The following is a 17,694-nucleotide window of genomic DNA, read 5'->3' on the forward strand; positions in this document are numbered from 1 at the left end:
CCAGGAGTTTCTTACTTGAGATTTACATATTTTTCACCAGCTCATGTACCTTATGTAAGCTAAAAAACTATAGGCAGACATTTTAGATGGAAATTTTATTACAGTGAACAATGAGAAATTTTCTGAATGAGTCGTCTCTGTAAGATGCTGTTTGGGAAACTGCAGCACCCTGCCTGCCAAAATAAAATGATTTTTGCATCTCCTTTCTACTTCTTCAATATGGCCTTCTTTATGGATTTTTTTTTTCCTGCTTTGAGAAAATATTCATACAACATTCGAGGCAGTTTTAGAAATCCTGACTTTAAGTCATACATGTCTTTAATAAAAAAAATTTATGTATAGTATTTATATTGGTATAAATAGGTAGACATATGATCCACAGATTGAAGTAGATATACAAAGACTAGTCATGTTAGAGTGCTGAGGTTTGGATCACTCAAGCATATGCTTTTCTCAAAATGTTATTTTTTAAAATGTTAACAAGAATAGATGCTTCATTTAACACATCAGATTTAACCATCCCTTAAAGAACTGTTTAAAAATTATTTAAAGAGACACAAAATTATCTGAGGAGATTAACAAACCCTTCATGAATTTGCTGAATTACAATTGTCTTTATTCCAGAGGTTATTGACAAATTCAACACTATGGCCATCATTGACGGGAAGAAGGAGCATGTGAGTCTGACAGTGGACAATGTCCACCTGGAGTATGGTGTCGTATATGAGTACGACAGCACAGCTGGCATCAAGTGCAATGTGGTGGAAAAGATGATTGAGCCCAAAGGTTTCTTCAGCTTAACTGCCAAGGTAGGAGTGATGCTGAAGAAGTAAGATTTTTTGTTCTAAATAAAGGAACTGAAATCCTCCCCCTCCTTCACTTAAAAAAATAAAAATAGCTATACATGTTGCAGCTGTCAGCTCATTCAAACTTCTTCTTCTTCTTTTTTTTTTTTTCTTGAGACAGAGTGTCACTCTGTCGCCCAGGCTGGAGTGCAGTGGTGTGATCTCTGCTCACTGCAACGTCCGCCTCCTGGGTTCAAGCGATTCTCATGCCTCAGCCTCCCAAGTAGGGTAGGTGGGATTACAGGCAACATCACCATGCCCAGATAATTTTTGTATTTTTAGTAGAGACGTGGTTTCATCATGTTGCCCAGGCTGGTCTCAAATTCCTGACCTCAAGTGATCCAGCCACTTTGGCGTTCCAAAGTGCTGGAATTACAGGCATGAGCCACTGTGCCCAGCCTCATTCAATTTCTTATTTTTCTCCCCCTCCTCCACTATTTGGTATGCATACAACTTCCTTTTATTGATCCTTTCAGAGCACAGTGTTAAGTTAGATGAAACCCTTGCTTAGGCAGGTGTTCATTGATATGGCAAGGACTTCAGCATTTATTAAGTTTGCTGTGTCTGTGAATTCATTATTGTGAATACAATTCAGATGGTTTTCATGACAGATGCTGCTTTTTTTTTTTTTAATGTACATAATCCTCTGAAGAGTATTCAAAGTCGTGAAATACATTATGAGAAATTTCAAATTTGGCAAGTGCCATGTTTATTTCATAAAATTTTGGGAACCGTAGAGATCAGTCTATGAATAGATCCTCTGATATTTATGTAATTCTCATTTGGAAAAGACATCACCTTTGCAAAGGTGCTTAGGCTGAAACAAGATGGAGAGGAAGGAAGGGGGCCTTTATCCAAATGATAAAATACATGGTAAAGAGGCAACTGCTGGCTCTTCCTGACCTGCCTACAAGGGAAATCCATCAGACTCCTCCACAGGTGTTGGATTTAGTGTTTCATATGGCTCTATATGCTATAAGAATTCAGATAGTACAAGTAAGAAAAATGAGATGTAGCTTTCCTATCTTTATTTCTCTGTTTGAATTGTTGTTTAAAATATGAATAGTTGAGATAGATGTAGCATTTCTATCATGTATTTTTAAAATTTTAGCAGGAGGAAATAATATAGACATCTAAATGAACTATTTTAAAAATAATTATTTTGTCTTTTGGTTTTATATTCTGAAAGTTAACTTTTTAAAAATCTCATCATTCTGATGATATTGTACCTCTCTCTATATATCTACTGATATCTAAAATATATATATTTAAAATGCAGTCTCTTCCCATCTACATTATAGTATTAATGGGATCCATCTAAAAGTTTGAAACCAGGATATTATAATTATTTTCTCATTTTCCAGCTATTTCAAGTTTGCAGAATTACATGGATTATTCTACATAGGACAACATATAAACTAGTATTGCAAATATCACTTGGATTTTACACATGAAAAAAAGTCAGTCAAGTAAGAAATGTAGCCAAGGTCACACTGCTAATGATAAAGTTAGCTCTAAGTTCTAGACTAGTGATTAAATAAAAACTCATACTCCATAGTCAGCATGAAAGGGAAGTGGAGGTGGTGAGGGAGCTCAAATAACCAGAACATATATACATTTTGTGTTTCACAGAATATCATAAAATATTGGTTATGGGTATAATCCATTCTTGCAATGTCTGATTAATCAGAAATGCTATGTATCTCTATATCTATATATAATCCATAATTAATTCTCAGGTCATTGGAAATTCTTAGTAATTGATGGTACACCTTCTCCACCAACACATTTATTACAATTGATTCAAATAGTCAAAAGAATTTCCTAATTGCAAACATCACATAAATACTTTTATCTAATGCTTTTATCAGCAAGAGCTCAGATGCTGCAAGTCACATTAATTTCTGCCGTACTGAAATAACTTCATTTATTCATTTCTTCAGCAAGCAGTTGTCAAATATTTTCTTTCTGCATTTGCTAGACTCTAAGTAACAAACATGATATTGGATTCCTTTATGTTTTCTTGTTCTACCAAATTGAGAAAAAAAATGTTCTGAGTCACTCTCACTAAAATATAGACGTGTCCCACATCAGAATGTACTGATGTACCCAGCAGGGAGTCTTTGAAGACCAGTTGCGTCACCAAGCAGGCTCCTATAGTTAGCAGAAGGAAAACCTGCAATTTCAGACAGACAGGTCAGATCACTTCACTGACAGTGCCTGACTGAAGGTAGAAATCCCCTGGCAGCTACCCAGAGAGCAAAATAGGAAAGTTGCCCTGTATTGTTAACTTACAAAAATTTGATGTGGCTACTTTTGAAGTTTTTCTTCTTGTTTTGTTTTGTTTTTCGATGTGTGTGTCTGTATGTGTGTTTGTGTGTGGGGGTGTGCATGTGTGTTTGTCATTGCAGATTCTTGAAGCCCTGGCTAAAAGTGATGAGCATTTTGTACAAAACTGCACCAGCCTAAATTCTCTAAATGAAGTGATTCCTACTGACCTTCAGAGTAAATTCAGTGCCCTTTGCAGTGAAAGAATTGAACACATATGTCAGAGAATATCCAGTTATAAAAAGGTAAGGGTTCTATTGATTTTACACATCATTATTGTTGAGATGATTATTTAAATGTCAAATTTAAATCAATTCTTGATATTTTCTTTACATATTTGTTAGGTACCATTTTACTGAAATGATAACATTATATAACATTTCAGAGTTTTTAAAATGCCTTAACATCCATTACTTCATTTGATCTTTGCAAACTTGTAAGTTATGTTACTGTCCCGCATCTTTAAAATATAGTAACTGAGGCCTGAAGAATTAAATTATTTTCTAGTAAAAGATAGAGCTGGCCATTGAATGCAGACCACCTTATTCTGAAGTCAAAATTTAAAATTATACTATAGTTCTTCTTTCCTTTTCTCCCAACTAGGAGAATGAAAACCCTCAATCAGAAAGTACATGGACTGTGGGCTTTTAAAAATTAGTTAAGTCATTCATTTGAGATACATTTATTAGGCACTCTCTATGTGCCAAGTACTGTTCTAGGTTCCAGGAATATAGCAGGGAAGGAGACAATTTCTCTTCTCTCATGGTGCTCACATTCAAGTGGGAGAGACAGCAAAGAAGTAAATAAATCCCTACAAAGTGGGGGGAATCAAATATTAAGAAGAATTATGAGGAAATCAAAATAGGGAAGTATGGTTTAAGTGCCAGGTTGATCCTTTTGACTGTGTGGCTAGAGAAAGCCCCTTATGAGAAAGCGTGTATCTGCATGACAAATAGAACTCTCCCTTTGAGTTGGAGAGAGAAGCCTCCAGGGAGAAGGAACAGCTGGTCACTGAGGCCCCAAAGCAGAAAGAAGGCCAGGGTGGCCAGAGGTTGGTGGCAGGCTTAAGGTCAGAGGCTTAGGCAGGGCCAGTTGTGAAGAGCTGTGGCAGCTCCTGTACATTTTGGGACTTGGGAAGGAGTTTGGATTTTATTATTATATTAATGAAAACCAATTGGAAGGTTTTAAGCAGGGGGATGACTTCATCTGATTTAGGCTTTTGAAAGATAATGCTTTTGTAGGAATGGTTTGCAAGGGGGCAGAAATGGAGAAATAGAGACCTGTAGGAAGCTGTTGCAGTGGCCCAGTTGAGTGATGCTGATGGCTTGGACTACATTGAAGATGAAGGAGACAAAAAACATTAGATGAATTTGGGGACATATTTTAAAGGTAGAATTAATGGGAATTCATCTCCAAAACACATGCTAAAACAAGTTTAAAAATTATTTCTATTTATACCAATAAAAGACTAATTGATTAAATGATTTCCCTCCAAATGAAGTTGGTTGCTTAAAATTTGGTCAGCCGTACTAGATAATATTCTTTATCTCAATGTATATGAATATGTGGTAAGTATATGTGTTTTATGTTCTTGATATGGTAATTAAAATAAGTCCATCTATGTCTATATTTGGCTGCATGAGAATAGGGATGTATGTAAACTAATACCCAAGGGACTCACAACTTTGGTTACCTAAACTGAATGAGTCAAGGGAAAAGAGATCATGATTTTTTCCTTTAAACAATTCCTGTAATGGTTGGGTTGTTGAGTTGAGTTTGCATTACTACTGTATCTTTTTAAAAGTTATTCACATGAAGAAAACTAATGTTCAGGGTCACTGCTTACCTGCCACTTTTGTTAATCTGCTTTTCATGGCTGCTGGTTCAGTTCACCTATTTGAGTTTGGGGAAGATTCCATGGAATGTACCTTGTTGGAGTTGAAGGACAGAAGATTCTTTTCTTACTTCTCCTTTTTCTATGAAATATAACAGTGCTTTGAAGTAAAATTGAAGTAAAAGATCTAAACAAATGCAAAAAACTGCTGCACAAATGCAAATCAGTATTCTCCTTTTGAAGAAATTTTGAAAAAGAGAGTTGTTCTACTTTAGAAATGGATTTGTACAAGAAGGTGTGATACAGGTTCAGGCAGAGTCTGGGTGTCAAACTAGTCACCATGCCTGGGACATTTCTCTTTTGCTTTCTTCCTGCTTTCCTCTCTTCATTCTTTCATGCAATAAAAAAGTGGAAATAGCTTACAGAAGTGTACATGGAAAATGGTAAACTATATAAACAAACATAATCTTAGGATCAGGGCATATTAGTTAGCAAATTGATGCAGCAGATTAAGAATGAGGACCAAGAGAACACAGACTTAAACAAATGTTGGAGATCCTCAAAAACATCACCCTGGAGGGTGAGAAGTGTGTTCCATTTACTCATAACTAACTGAGATCCTAGAAGCTTTTAAGGCACAGATGGACAGGCTAATGGGCAATGATGTTAGATAATAAAAATAATGTCACCGAATTGCAGAAAGCTCTTTTATGTACATTATTGTTACTTGAGTATCAAAACAGAATCATGTGTATGGACTCTTCTCTCATCCTGCCTCTTTTTTTCGGGAGATTAAGAATTTGCTTAAGGTCACGTAGGTGGCAACTAACAGACTAGGTTCCTATGGAATGAGTCTCACTTGTGTTTATGTTTAATTTAGAAATAAAAAAGAGACATGTAGTCACCTAGGGCCTATGTGCTTTAAAAGCTATCCTTGTCATCATCCCATTTGGCCATAAACATATTTAAAATAACTGGTTTTCTCATTAGATAGAGAATCAAGGTTAGCAAGAAAATATTGCAAGGATCTTTTCAATTTGAATAAGATTTAGGTGCCTAAGATCGTAGCCCTAATAGGTCATGTAAGATTAACTCCATTTATGTATCAAATGTATGTCAACAGAACCCATAGCATTTGCGAATATAGATTTTTAATTTTCACACATATACTTTAAAACTATTATTAGAAACATATTTTTCTTCCTGATGAAGACTTCAGCACTCTTCTTTTTGTGAAATAAAATGTATCCATAGAAACTAAAATCTCGAAGATGCTGGCTTTACCTTATTTTGACTCTGAAAGTTTTAGGTTTTAAAAATAGAAACCAGTTGATTGCTATAGCTTCTATAGTAAGGCTGCTGCAATTATAATAGATTTCCTGGCTGGTTGTACAGGCCACAGATGTTTTTTGGCACGTGTATGAAACCTGGTCAGACCTAACTGAAGATCTGAATGAATCCTAAGTGAGACTTTTCCTCTGTGGAGCAGGATTTGAGGACAATTCAGATGTAAAATAATTTCTCCCTAGATTGTCCTGGAAACACTTTTTAGTTTTACAGTCATTCTTCTGCTTCAGAATAATTCCATAATTGGGCTTATTTTGGGTATTGGGGATACTTCCTAGATAGAAATATTTAATATACATTCAAGAGATAGTTCCTGTTTATGCAGAAATATTACATGCAGGAACTGGAAGTCTTCCTTTGAATGTCTGAAGTCCCTCTTTACTTATTCATGCCATGTAGGCCTCACACTGATATATGCACTGGGAAGATTGTGAGAAAAAGTCTTCCCCATGTCCCCTTCCCTCAAAAGGGTACAATACAAAACTTTCATAACCTCGTGCCAAAAAGATTTTATGCTTAATTGAAATAGGAAGCTATCTGCAAAATAATAGCTTACCATTGTATTACTTCTTTTAGTTAAGTGACTATAATTGGATTAAAATATGCTGCTGTAGTCAATAATTCATGAATTAGCTACCAATGCGTTAAAAACCTGAAGTTCTATCTCCAGAAATTGTTAATTCCTGTCAGTGTAGAAATATGCTTTATATCACCTACATTAAGAAGAAATAGCCCTCCCTTACTCCGTACTGTTCCCTTTCTTTGATCTTTATCTTGGAAAGGGCTGTCTATACTTGCTATCTCACCTTCATTACCCTCAGCACACTCCAATGGGCCTCTACTCCCCTCTATGTAACTGAAATGGCTGTATTTTGCCAAAGTCTATTGACTGTCCTGATAGCATTCCTTGTCTTAGTGGGATCTGATGCAGTTGACCGTAAACCTCTACTTGGCAGTTCTCTGTGACCCCACATATGCCTAGTTTTTGTCCTTTCTTGTGGGCGCTCCTTTGTGGTATCCTAGCTGGTCCTCCTTTTCTTCCCTCCCCTTTCCTTGGTAAAACTCCAGGGCTCAGGACTCTGTCTTCTCCTTCTCTCTCTCCATTCGCAATCCCCTGGCAATCTCATTCAGGGTCCCGGCCCGTTTGACCTCTGCAACTGGGTTTAATCAATATCTCACACTTTACATGTTCCAAATCAGCTCTTGACCTTTCCCCTGCCCCACCCCAGTGCCCCTGCAGTTTGCCTTTTCTTTGCTGCCTTCTCTTTCTCAGGCTTATGCCCATCCTTCCCATTGCTCAGCCTAAAACCTTGAATACACTCTTCACTTCCCTTTCTCTCATACCATTCTTGTGGCTTTACCTTCAGCCATGCAGCCTTTTCTCCCTACCTCTACTGCTGGTGGCCTTGGGTGAACCACTGCCATCTCTCTTCTGTAAGTGGTCTCCTTGCTGCTCCTGGCCAACTCACAGTTGTCCTGAGTGGCTATACACTTCACTCATGGTCAAAGCCAAATCCTTTCAATGGCCTTCAGGATCTGTGCCCTCCCTCCCTGCATTCCTTCTCCAATCCTGCCTCTTCTGCCTCCCTCTCACTGCTGCTCTGGTCACACTGGTTTTCTTGATGCTCCTTGGATACACCAGTCCTGTGGCTTTGCACTGGCTGTTCCCTCTGCCAGAAATGACCCCTTTCCAGATTTCTAACTTCCCCCTAACTTCCCCCTCCTTCTGGACTGCTTAAATGTCAGCTTCAGTGAGGCCTGTTCTGATCATCCTGGTTGCAATTGGTAATCCATTCTTCAGTTCACCTCTGAAACTTCGAACCCTGTTACGCTGCTCAATTTTGTTTTCAGTTACATTTACCATCTATCAACATTACGTAATTGACTTACCGTATTTGCTATTGACCTCTCCTCTCACTAGAATGTAACCTCCCGGAAGGCAGGAATCTTTGTTTTGTTTACTGATGTTACCCGACATGCTGAGGACAGTGCCTGATGCACAAAGAGCCTTCCAGAAGTCATTGTTGGATAAATGAATAAAGGTGGCAGTAAGTTTGGGCTTGTAGTATCCATAGTATATCTAAAGTCCTGTCCCTCCCAATGCACCTCTCTCCACACCCACCCTGTGCATTTCTTTATTGCAAAATTGCAGTTTTCGTTTGGGGAAAATATTTTTTTTTTTTTTTTTTAACCTTTCCTTGGGAGTTTCTCCAAAGCAGATTAATGAGTTCAGTGTTTCCTTTGATGTTGCTAAAAAGATAGGCAGGTTGATGTTTACAGGCCCATTTGCACAATCAGAATGTTCTCATGCACGAACCACCATCAATCCATGAACTATACCTTCCTTATTTTAGGTTCGAGTTTCAGAAAGGTCTTACAGTTTCACAGCATGGCATCCTGTCTGGGAGCACAGTTTTGATCTTCACAGTGTAAGCAGCACATTTCCAGTACCTGTGACTATGGGGTTCCTCCTCCTGCCTCCTCCTCTCTTAGGAATATCCCAGGATGGAAGACAGCACTGCATTCCTGAGGACCTTCCTTCTCAAGAACTGATCTTAGCAGAGAGCGCCCCTATCTGACTCTTACCCTTTGGCACAGTGCAGGCACCTTTAGACATAGTACACAGCCCTTCCTGCATATGGGCAGGGGGGACATTCTGTATTCCCGGCATTTGTATTGAGCTACAAGTTGGAAAGCCAGTCCCCCAGCAAGGGAATCTTCTGCCAGCTCTCCCCGATCACTCCATTAACACTTCATGACATCACCCCGTTCACTTCCTTTTCAGCTTGTAACAGAATTTCTAATTATCTGGCTTTTACGTGTATTATATGATTGCATATATACAATCGTGCACTGCATAACATTTCAGTCAATGACAGATAATATATATATAAATGATGGTCCCGTAAGATTATAATACTATATTTTAACTCTACTTTTTCTATGTTAAGATAGATGCACCTAATGGTGCATTTTTCAGAATGCATCCCCATTGTTAAGCAATGCGTTACTGTATTATATATATGGCACATGTATTTTATATATATGGCACATTGCCATTACTTTTAATGGCAAAAACTGCAATCACTTTTGCTACAGCCTAATAATTGCAATAAACAATTGCTGCATATAGCAATAGTATTGCATTGTTTTTCCTGTGTTGTCTACTAGACTGTGAACTCCAGGAGGGCAAGGGCTATATCTCCAGCATTGAGCACAGAGTCCGGAATAGATGCCTCTCTCCTTGCTTTTGAATGGATGGATAATTGTTTAAAATGGAAGAAGGCAAGAGAAGCATAACTTCCTATTATGGTGGATGCTGTTACCTAATAAAATTGATTTCTGTGCCTTTGTTTGTGCCGTAGGTGCCTTGTGAGACTTTTATCCTGCAACAACAGTGGAAAAGAACTTTTGACTGTAAAAGGTTTTTGCATCTAGCCTTAAATTCTATGTCCCACATAAGCCTCTAAGTCACCGTTTCTTTATTAGTAAAGTGCTGGGATAGGTCAGGAGTTCTCTAAATTCCTTTCTTTAAAAAAAGTTTAGCATAAATGTTCACTATCCATTATTATTAAATTTGCTCATCATTTTGTTAATAATTTCCTGCATTTCAATTCAGTTCCATTAGATTCCTACTGTGCACTGGCACATGGCTGAGCTACACAGCTTCTGACACGCGATTTGAAGACAGTTTAATACACACATTGTACGTGTGTGTATATATCACATATATACATAATGTACACATATACATATAAGACAGTCCCTGTTCTAATGGTGAGCTTATATTTATGAAATATGAATTTTGATATTTATTCTTGAATTGAATCTAGAAAAGTTAGACAGTGACCATAGTCTTAATTTTTATTCTTATCCATGCCAAAATTATTACTCTACTAGTAGATAGATAGATAGGATCATGGTTATAGTTTTCAAGGGAGAAGATAATATAGACATTATTTAATCCATGTCCATTATTTTATGAAGAATGCAAAAAAGACACTGACTTGCCTAACATCATATCAGTTATTATGACAGCTATAACAAATACACAGGTAGATAGTGACTCTCAATCCTTTGCTTTTGAGACTACAATTCAGTCTAACTCTACCAGACTCTTACTGATAGTACACAGAACAGACTTACGTGTTACCCTCATGGGGTTTACCATCTGCTAGGGGAGCTAGAAATAAGATAATTATTTATACCTATATAATAGGAAGGTTACAGTGTGCTGGAACTTAGCAGTAGTCAGGGAAATTGAATCTAGACTAGGAGTCAGGGAAGGCCTCTTGATGATTTGATAGAACTTGAAGTTGCAAAGGAAACAGTTTGGCAATGCAGGAAGAAGAACATTCTAGGCCCACTGAACAGCCTGTAGAAAGGGTCAGAGTGAGTAGTTAGTGTGTGAGACAAACCAAGTGAGGGCCAGAAGGAGCTTAGGGAGCAAGGGGAAGAAAACTTGAGATAGAGAAGCTAGGTGGGCATCCGACTTGGGCTGCTTTAGAGACCTTGGCGAGGAGTAGATGGATTTGAATGGAAACCCACAGCAAGGTTTGAAGCAGTGGAGTGGCTACCTTAGAAGTCATATAAATCATGTATCACTTTATTCTCAAAGCATAAAGGCAGAGTGCACACTAGTCTTCAGTTTGATCCTGACTCAGTGATTAGCAGGAGGCATGGGAAACAGATTTGTCCTGCCATTCTGGGCCTCAGCCGCCACACCTTACTGTCTGACCTGTACACAGACTGGTGCTTTGGATTAGCTTTATGCTTGTGTTTGGGACATCCCATCTTCTTCCACCCTTGACTTGGCAGCTACCCTGATTTGCCATTTTGCCTTGTTGGAAGCTCTGCATTCTCTCCTGGTGTCCTGGGATGCCATTTGCCCTGTCAGGCTCTTTCAGCTGCTGGGAGCCTGTGGATTTGAGTCCAAGTATATTACGCTGGCCACAGAAATTCATTTCTTTGAACACCTAAGTTGCAATCACAGTTTCAAAGGAATCATATGCATTTGCTGCTTATATTGCTTGGCTTTATTAAGAATGCTTGAGTTTTGAAACAATAATGTAATTTCTAAGAACATATAATTGATTTCACTCATTCAAGTTGACATGATTTAATTCCCTTTGATTTTGTTGTGAATGATGCAAGTGAAAAAAACTAGCCTGAGTTATTACTGTGTGTTCAACTGCTTTTTGTGTTTTCTTTAATTTGCAGTTTTCTCGTGTACTGAAGAATAGAGCCTGGCCTACTTTTAAACAGGCCAAATCTAAAATCTCCCCACTGCACAGCAGTGATTTCTGCCCTACCAACTGCCATGTCAACGTGATGGAAGTTTCTTATCCCAAAACATCAACCTCTTTGGGAAGTGCATTTGGTGTTCAGTTGGATAGTAGGAAGCATCATTCTCATGATAAAGAAAACAAATCTTCGGAGCAAGGTATGCTAGCTTTTGCAACTTTACCAAATCATAAAAAGTCATTTAGGCAATCATAGCTATTCGTGCAGCCCTGAAATTCAATAGATAACTGGTGTGCAAACAAGCATGACCTTTTATAAAGGAAAGATTTCTTACTGTAATCACTTGGATAATTATGCCTAAGTGTATACTGAATGAAAATGGAGTTAGGCGTTTTTGTTATTTTTCTTCTAAGAAGGATGATTGCTCTTGCTTTCCTTATGCGTATGATAGGCACAGCTCATCCTGCTGTGAAAGGTGCTGATCTGAAATGGCCCTGAAACTTTGAGGACAATACCTGAGGAACATCTGCAGCAATGCACTATGCCATTCTGTACCATCACAGTAGGACAAGGGATCAAACTGTCTTCTAGTTTTTAATTACAACTCCCCACAGGCTTTAATTTCTGAATTAAATTCAGCATTGGATCAGCATTTTATTTTATGGAATCTCAAATTTAGCTTGACTGGATAAAGAAAATGGGGTATATAAACACAACGGAATACCATTTAGCCATAAAAAGAAGTAAATCCTGTCATTTGTGACAACATAGATGAACCTGGAAGACATTATGTTAAAGTGAAATAAACCAGACACAGAAAGACAAATACTATATGATCTCATTAATATGAGGAGTCTAAAAAAGTTGATCTCATAGAAGTAGAGAGTAGAATGGTGATTACCAGGGCCTGGGGTGATTGGGTGGGGGATTGAGAAGATGCAGGCCAAAGGATATAAAATTTCAATCAGATAAGAGGAATAAGTTCAAGAGATCTATTGTATAACATGGCGAGTATGGTTAATATATTGTATTCTTGATAAATCCTAAGAGAGTGGGTATACAGTGTTCTCAGCACCAACATGATAACTACGTGAAGTAATACATATGTTAATTACCTAGATTTAGTCATTGCATTATGCATATATACATCAAAACATCAGGTTGTACATGTAATACATGTAATTGTATCTGTCAATTAAAAAATAAAAATTAATTGGACTGGATTGTTATCATAAGTTAAAGGTGATACATGTTACTAAGGAATGACTTTAATTCCTCAGGGAAACTGAGCCCTATGGTGTACATTCAGCACACCATCACAACCATGGCGGCCCCTTCAGGTCTGTCTCTGGGACAGCAGGATGGCCATGGTCTCAGGTATCTGCTGAAAGAAGAAGACTTAGAAACCCAAGACATCTATCAGAAACTGCTGGGTAAACTTCAGACTGCACTGAAAGAGGTGGAGATGTGTGTTTGTCAAATAGATGAGTAAGTGTTTTGTACTACACTTTTAAGTTTGCCAAATTAAATAGCTGTAAACATGTGACTTAGAAAAATTCAATAATTCTCTCTTTAGTTATTGGAAATTTAGGAGATTTGTGTTGATTATATAGATCCTCTTAATTCCAAAACTTTAAAAATGCTTTTTAATGGAAAAAATACGTATAGGTATATATTTTAAGTAAGCATTTAATACCAGGGAAGAGAATGACAAAATTCTATCTTATACAAGGATACTAAATGAGTCTCAGTGTAAAAATATTACCTTGAAAAATATATTTGAAAGCATACCAGTTTTGTAGGAGGATTTCCTTGTACTCTTTGTAGTTCAGGGTACAAATTTTGGTGAATATGCACTCAATAGAAATGTATAAAAGGCATAAAGTATAATAAATGCTTAACATACTTGTTAAATGAGTAAATGCAAAATTATGTATCTCTAGGACAAATACCTTGTTCTGTTCTGATTGAATTCATGGCCTGCTAAGCAATAACCCAAATATCTGTGCCAGTATTTTTAACCAAGAGAAAGTGGAGGCAGCTAATGAGCACTTTTCCAAATAAATCAGTTCTAATTCTTATTTAAGAATGTGATGGTTGGAGAATTACCTGAGCTTGCGAGGATGCTTTGTCACATCATGGTATAGGACGATGCTTCACATCTAGTCCAGACAGCTCTGTATAGTCAGAACAGCGTGGGGTTTGAAGTAGCTCAGTTTCTCATCTACAGAAGTGAATGAGTAATAATAATGAATTACAAGTTTGTGGTGATGAAAGTTATACAAATTAATACAGAAAGTAATCAGCACACTGCCTAATATAATGGTTGCTCATCCATTCAAGGGATGGAAATTATTGAATATATCCCCGATTGGCAGATTCTGAAAATAATAGAAATATTGTTGTCTTCTTTTTATCATACTCTCTTCATGAAGTTGTTGATTTAAATGGCTACAGATGTGAACTCTTGACTTCACACACACACCTGTCGTCCTGTATTTCATGGATAATTCAGTTTTGACACAAAATATTTAGGCCTTATTCCAAGCCTTTGTTGTAATTAGACATTATACTGATGAAGTCATAATTGACATGATCTCTCATTTTACACGTTTTTGAAATTTAGAGATCAAAATCATATTAGATGCATTGTATTTTAAAAATTATCCTCAATATTTAGTATTTACTTTGCTAATTTTCTGAAGTTTTATGAGTGATTTAGAATTAAGATTTTGTTTCTCTATTTCTAATATACTATTTTTGTGTATTATACTGTGGCTTTTCCTATTTACAGATGAATTAAACAGTTCAAGATTGCTAAGAGAAAAGGAAAGTATTTTTTAAGCAATTGCATGACATTTTTGAATTGTGTTGGAATCCTTGTGACAGAAGTTTATATTTTAGGATATGATATTTTACTTCAGTTAATAAATGAGATTTTGTTGCATGATATATTTTAAAAACCAGTTGTTGTCTCCCAGAGGTATTTATGAAGTATATAGAATTTTTATTAATAAGACAATAAATTGTGGCATTGAATCATAGCTTCTAGGCCTCAAAGGGATTTTAAGAAAACATCTGGACCAATCCCATACTTCCAGTTCCAAGAGTTGTTATTGCCATTTTGGGATGAGTCTTGTCAATGGCAAGATTATTGATGTGCCTCAGCTGGCACTGCTCAGGGACTAATCTTTAATGCATTGACGATCTAGCACTGCCTGGCAATCCTCCAGGCTTTGTCTTTGTTAATTTATTGAATTTTTTTTAAAGGTTCAGGTGATGTAGAAATATTTTCAGGAAAAATATGTAAACGCAAGGAGCTCCTTTTACTTGGCTTAAAATGTTTATATTTAAGGCACTAGTTGCAGACTAGTTATTTTTATTAACTAAAACTACTTAAAATGATTACTTTTCACTGAAGTTTTCCCCACCCTGTTAGTCTAAAAACCTTTACCCCGCTGAGCGTGTTTATTAGAAAAGTGGCAAAAAGTGAGCAAATGATTGGAGTAACCACCTTGGTCTTCTTTGGGTACACCGCATAATTTAATTCTAAGTATTAATAGGTTCCACACAACTTAATGTGCAATATAAATCGCTGTACAACAGTACAGTTGTTTTAAGTGCCTGGATTCCCCATTGCTTTTAATATTCAGAGATGCTGCCATGCAGTCGAGGTTAACACATTATTTAAAAATCTAGTATCTGAACAATTTTCTCACCCTATAGTAATTATTCCTAGTCAGAGATGTCTTTGCACGTGAAGCAGCAGATCTCAGATGTGTTGCCAAGTTTTAAGATAAATTGCCTGATAACACCTCAGTGTTAGCTTTTCTAGAAGTTATTCATCCCTGTGAAAGGTCCTGAGGTTGAGCTTGTCTTATCATAAAGTCTGGTTGTTCTGTCACCTGGGAATACCTCTCAGAAATGAAATTTCCTTTAACACATAGGCATTTCACTAAATCCTCCTACTTAGCTTCAGACCCAAAGATAGAATTAGAGATGAATTTCCTGTCTAGTAACATGAGGTAAGATGATGTAATGAATTTAATGAAGGATTTGTGATTCTGGTTTCACTTTGGAAAGTTAAAGACTTTTGCCCTTTAATGGGCTATTTACTGGGTAATGACACTTAGGTACAAGAAATAAGTAAAAGGAAAAATAATTAATGTCCAAAACCTTTGACAGGGTTTTAAAATAGAGGATTTGTGTATTCTCACAGGGAGGAAAGGGGCCTGGTAAACCCAGGGGATTTGAGAACAGACTTCATTTTGCAGGTGCCAGATGCCTCAGGATTGAGTGATGAACAAACCACACTTTTAGACAGTTAGTAACCCGGGGGTTACAGAGAGGAATGCTGGTGGTGGTGGTAGAGTAATCATTGAGGTTTCCCCAAGCATTTTGCTAGTAAATACACAAAAAGAGGGGCACACCATAAAAACCAGCTTTTTTATAGGTGCTTATGTGCCAGGCAAGATTACACTATTATATACGTTGGCTTATTTCATTCTCACAGAACTTCTGTGAGTTGAGTTATGAAACACTGGGATGCACCCTACTCCCTCCAGAGTGTGCGAGTTAGATGCGGGGAGAGGGAATCCTGCTTAATTTGCACAGGCAATGTATATAACAATATGTTTTGCCTACCCCACCTCTAAAATGGGGAAATAATGATAATACCTACTTCATAAGGTGGTTTTAGAGATTAAATGAATTGATACCTGTTAAAGACTTAGCATGGTGACTGTCATAAAAGCTCAACAGATGTTAGCAATGATGATGGTGTTTAAAAACACACAGGTCATTGCAACATACTGTATACAAAAATCTTTTTTATCAATGGCACAAGGAGGAGATTCACCTGGAATTGCATGCTGCTGAAGCTTTTAATTAATGGACCTCTAGTAGGTAACTTAATATTGTATATGAACGAAAGTGAAGGGATTTCTGCAAGCACAAATATTATGGTTTGATACCTTGTTGCTTTTCAGAATCTAGAAATTTTATGCAAAACATGGTGTTTAAAATACAGTTTTTCTATCATTTGTTTGTAAGCCTAACACTTGTTCCCACAGGGTCAATGCAAGCATGATTGCAGCTGTTTTAAATGAAAAGCAAATATCTGAATACAATTCATGTAACTTTGAAAAAAATTATGCTTAGCCCCATGACTTCTAATTTAAAAGATACATAAGTGCAGAGGGCTCTTTGCAAAATGAGAACTCCTGCATTTTTTTTCCTCTTTGATATTCAAAGTTCATCTGTCTGTGCAGCATGGAGCTTGGATAATTGGAGTTAGTCTAATGTTTTAATCTTTTGGGTGGAGAGGGTGAATAAATAGACAATCTGTCTTACACGACATAAAAGTATCTTTCCAAAGAGAAAAACTGTGTTTAAAATCATCCACAGCTTTTGGTTATTAAAAATGTTCACAGGGCCTCGAGCAATGTAACATAGCTCCTTCAATTTTTCACTGGTGTCTAAAAACTATAAAATGTCAAAATATTATTCAAATCTCACCTCACTGTGAGACCTGACCTGACTGCACCGCTGTTTGAAATAGCAGCTTCACGCTTCCTTCCCTGTTTTGTTTTTCTCCTTACCATTTGCTGCCATTTGATATACTAGAAAGTTTACTTGTTTTTACTTGTCTTCTCTCAGTAGAATTTGAGCTCCAAGAAGGCAGGGGCTTTTGTGTTTTGTTTTTGTCGCTGTTGTTGTTTGTTTGTTTGTTTTTTGAGATGGAGTCTTGCTCTGTTGCCCAGGCTGGAGTGCAGTGGTATGATCTCTGCTCACTGCAACCTCCACCTCCAGGGTTCAAGCGATTCTCCTGCCTCGGTCTCCCAAGTAGCTGGGACTACAGTCTTCCGCCACGACACCACACCTGGCTAATTTTTGTATTTTTAATAGAGACAGGGTTTCACCATGTTGGCCAGGCTGGTCTCGAACTCCTGACCTCATGTGATCCACCCGCCTCGGCCTCCCAAAGTGCTGGGATTACAGGCATGAGCCATGGCGCCTGGCCCGTTTGTGTATTTTATAAACTACTATATCCACTGCACCAAGAGCAATGCATGGTATGATAAATGTGTTTAGTGA

At 37.3% G+C, this 17,694-nt stretch overlaps 1 protein-coding gene across 2 annotated transcripts in view; it reads left to right on the forward strand.

The window, feature by feature from the left end:
- PREX2 (phosphatidylinositol-3,4,5-trisphosphate dependent Rac exchange factor 2) overlaps nucleotides 1-17,694 on the forward strand; it is a 287,857-nt gene that overhangs the window by 140,418 nt on the left and 129,745 nt on the right. The window contains exons 22-25 of one of the 2 annotated variants that reach the window (XM_008000802.3): nucleotides 625-809; nucleotides 3,257-3,418; nucleotides 11,575-11,797; nucleotides 12,879-13,086. In XM_008000802.3, the coding sequence (XP_007998993.2) occupies nucleotides 625-809; nucleotides 3,257-3,418; nucleotides 11,575-11,797; nucleotides 12,879-13,086 (778 nt within the window). Of the gene's footprint in view, nucleotides 1-624; nucleotides 810-3,256; nucleotides 3,419-8,708; nucleotides 9,104-11,574; nucleotides 11,798-12,878; nucleotides 13,087-17,694 lie in introns of those variants that run through there. The other variant, XM_008000803.3, reaches the window with a different exon arrangement.

Source organism: Chlorocebus sabaeus, chromosome 8 (assembly GCF_047675955.1).
Source record: "Chlorocebus sabaeus isolate Y175 chromosome 8, mChlSab1.0.hap1, whole genome shotgun sequence".
Classification (NCBI taxonomy): Eukaryota; Metazoa; Chordata; class Mammalia; order Primates; family Cercopithecidae; genus Chlorocebus; species Chlorocebus sabaeus.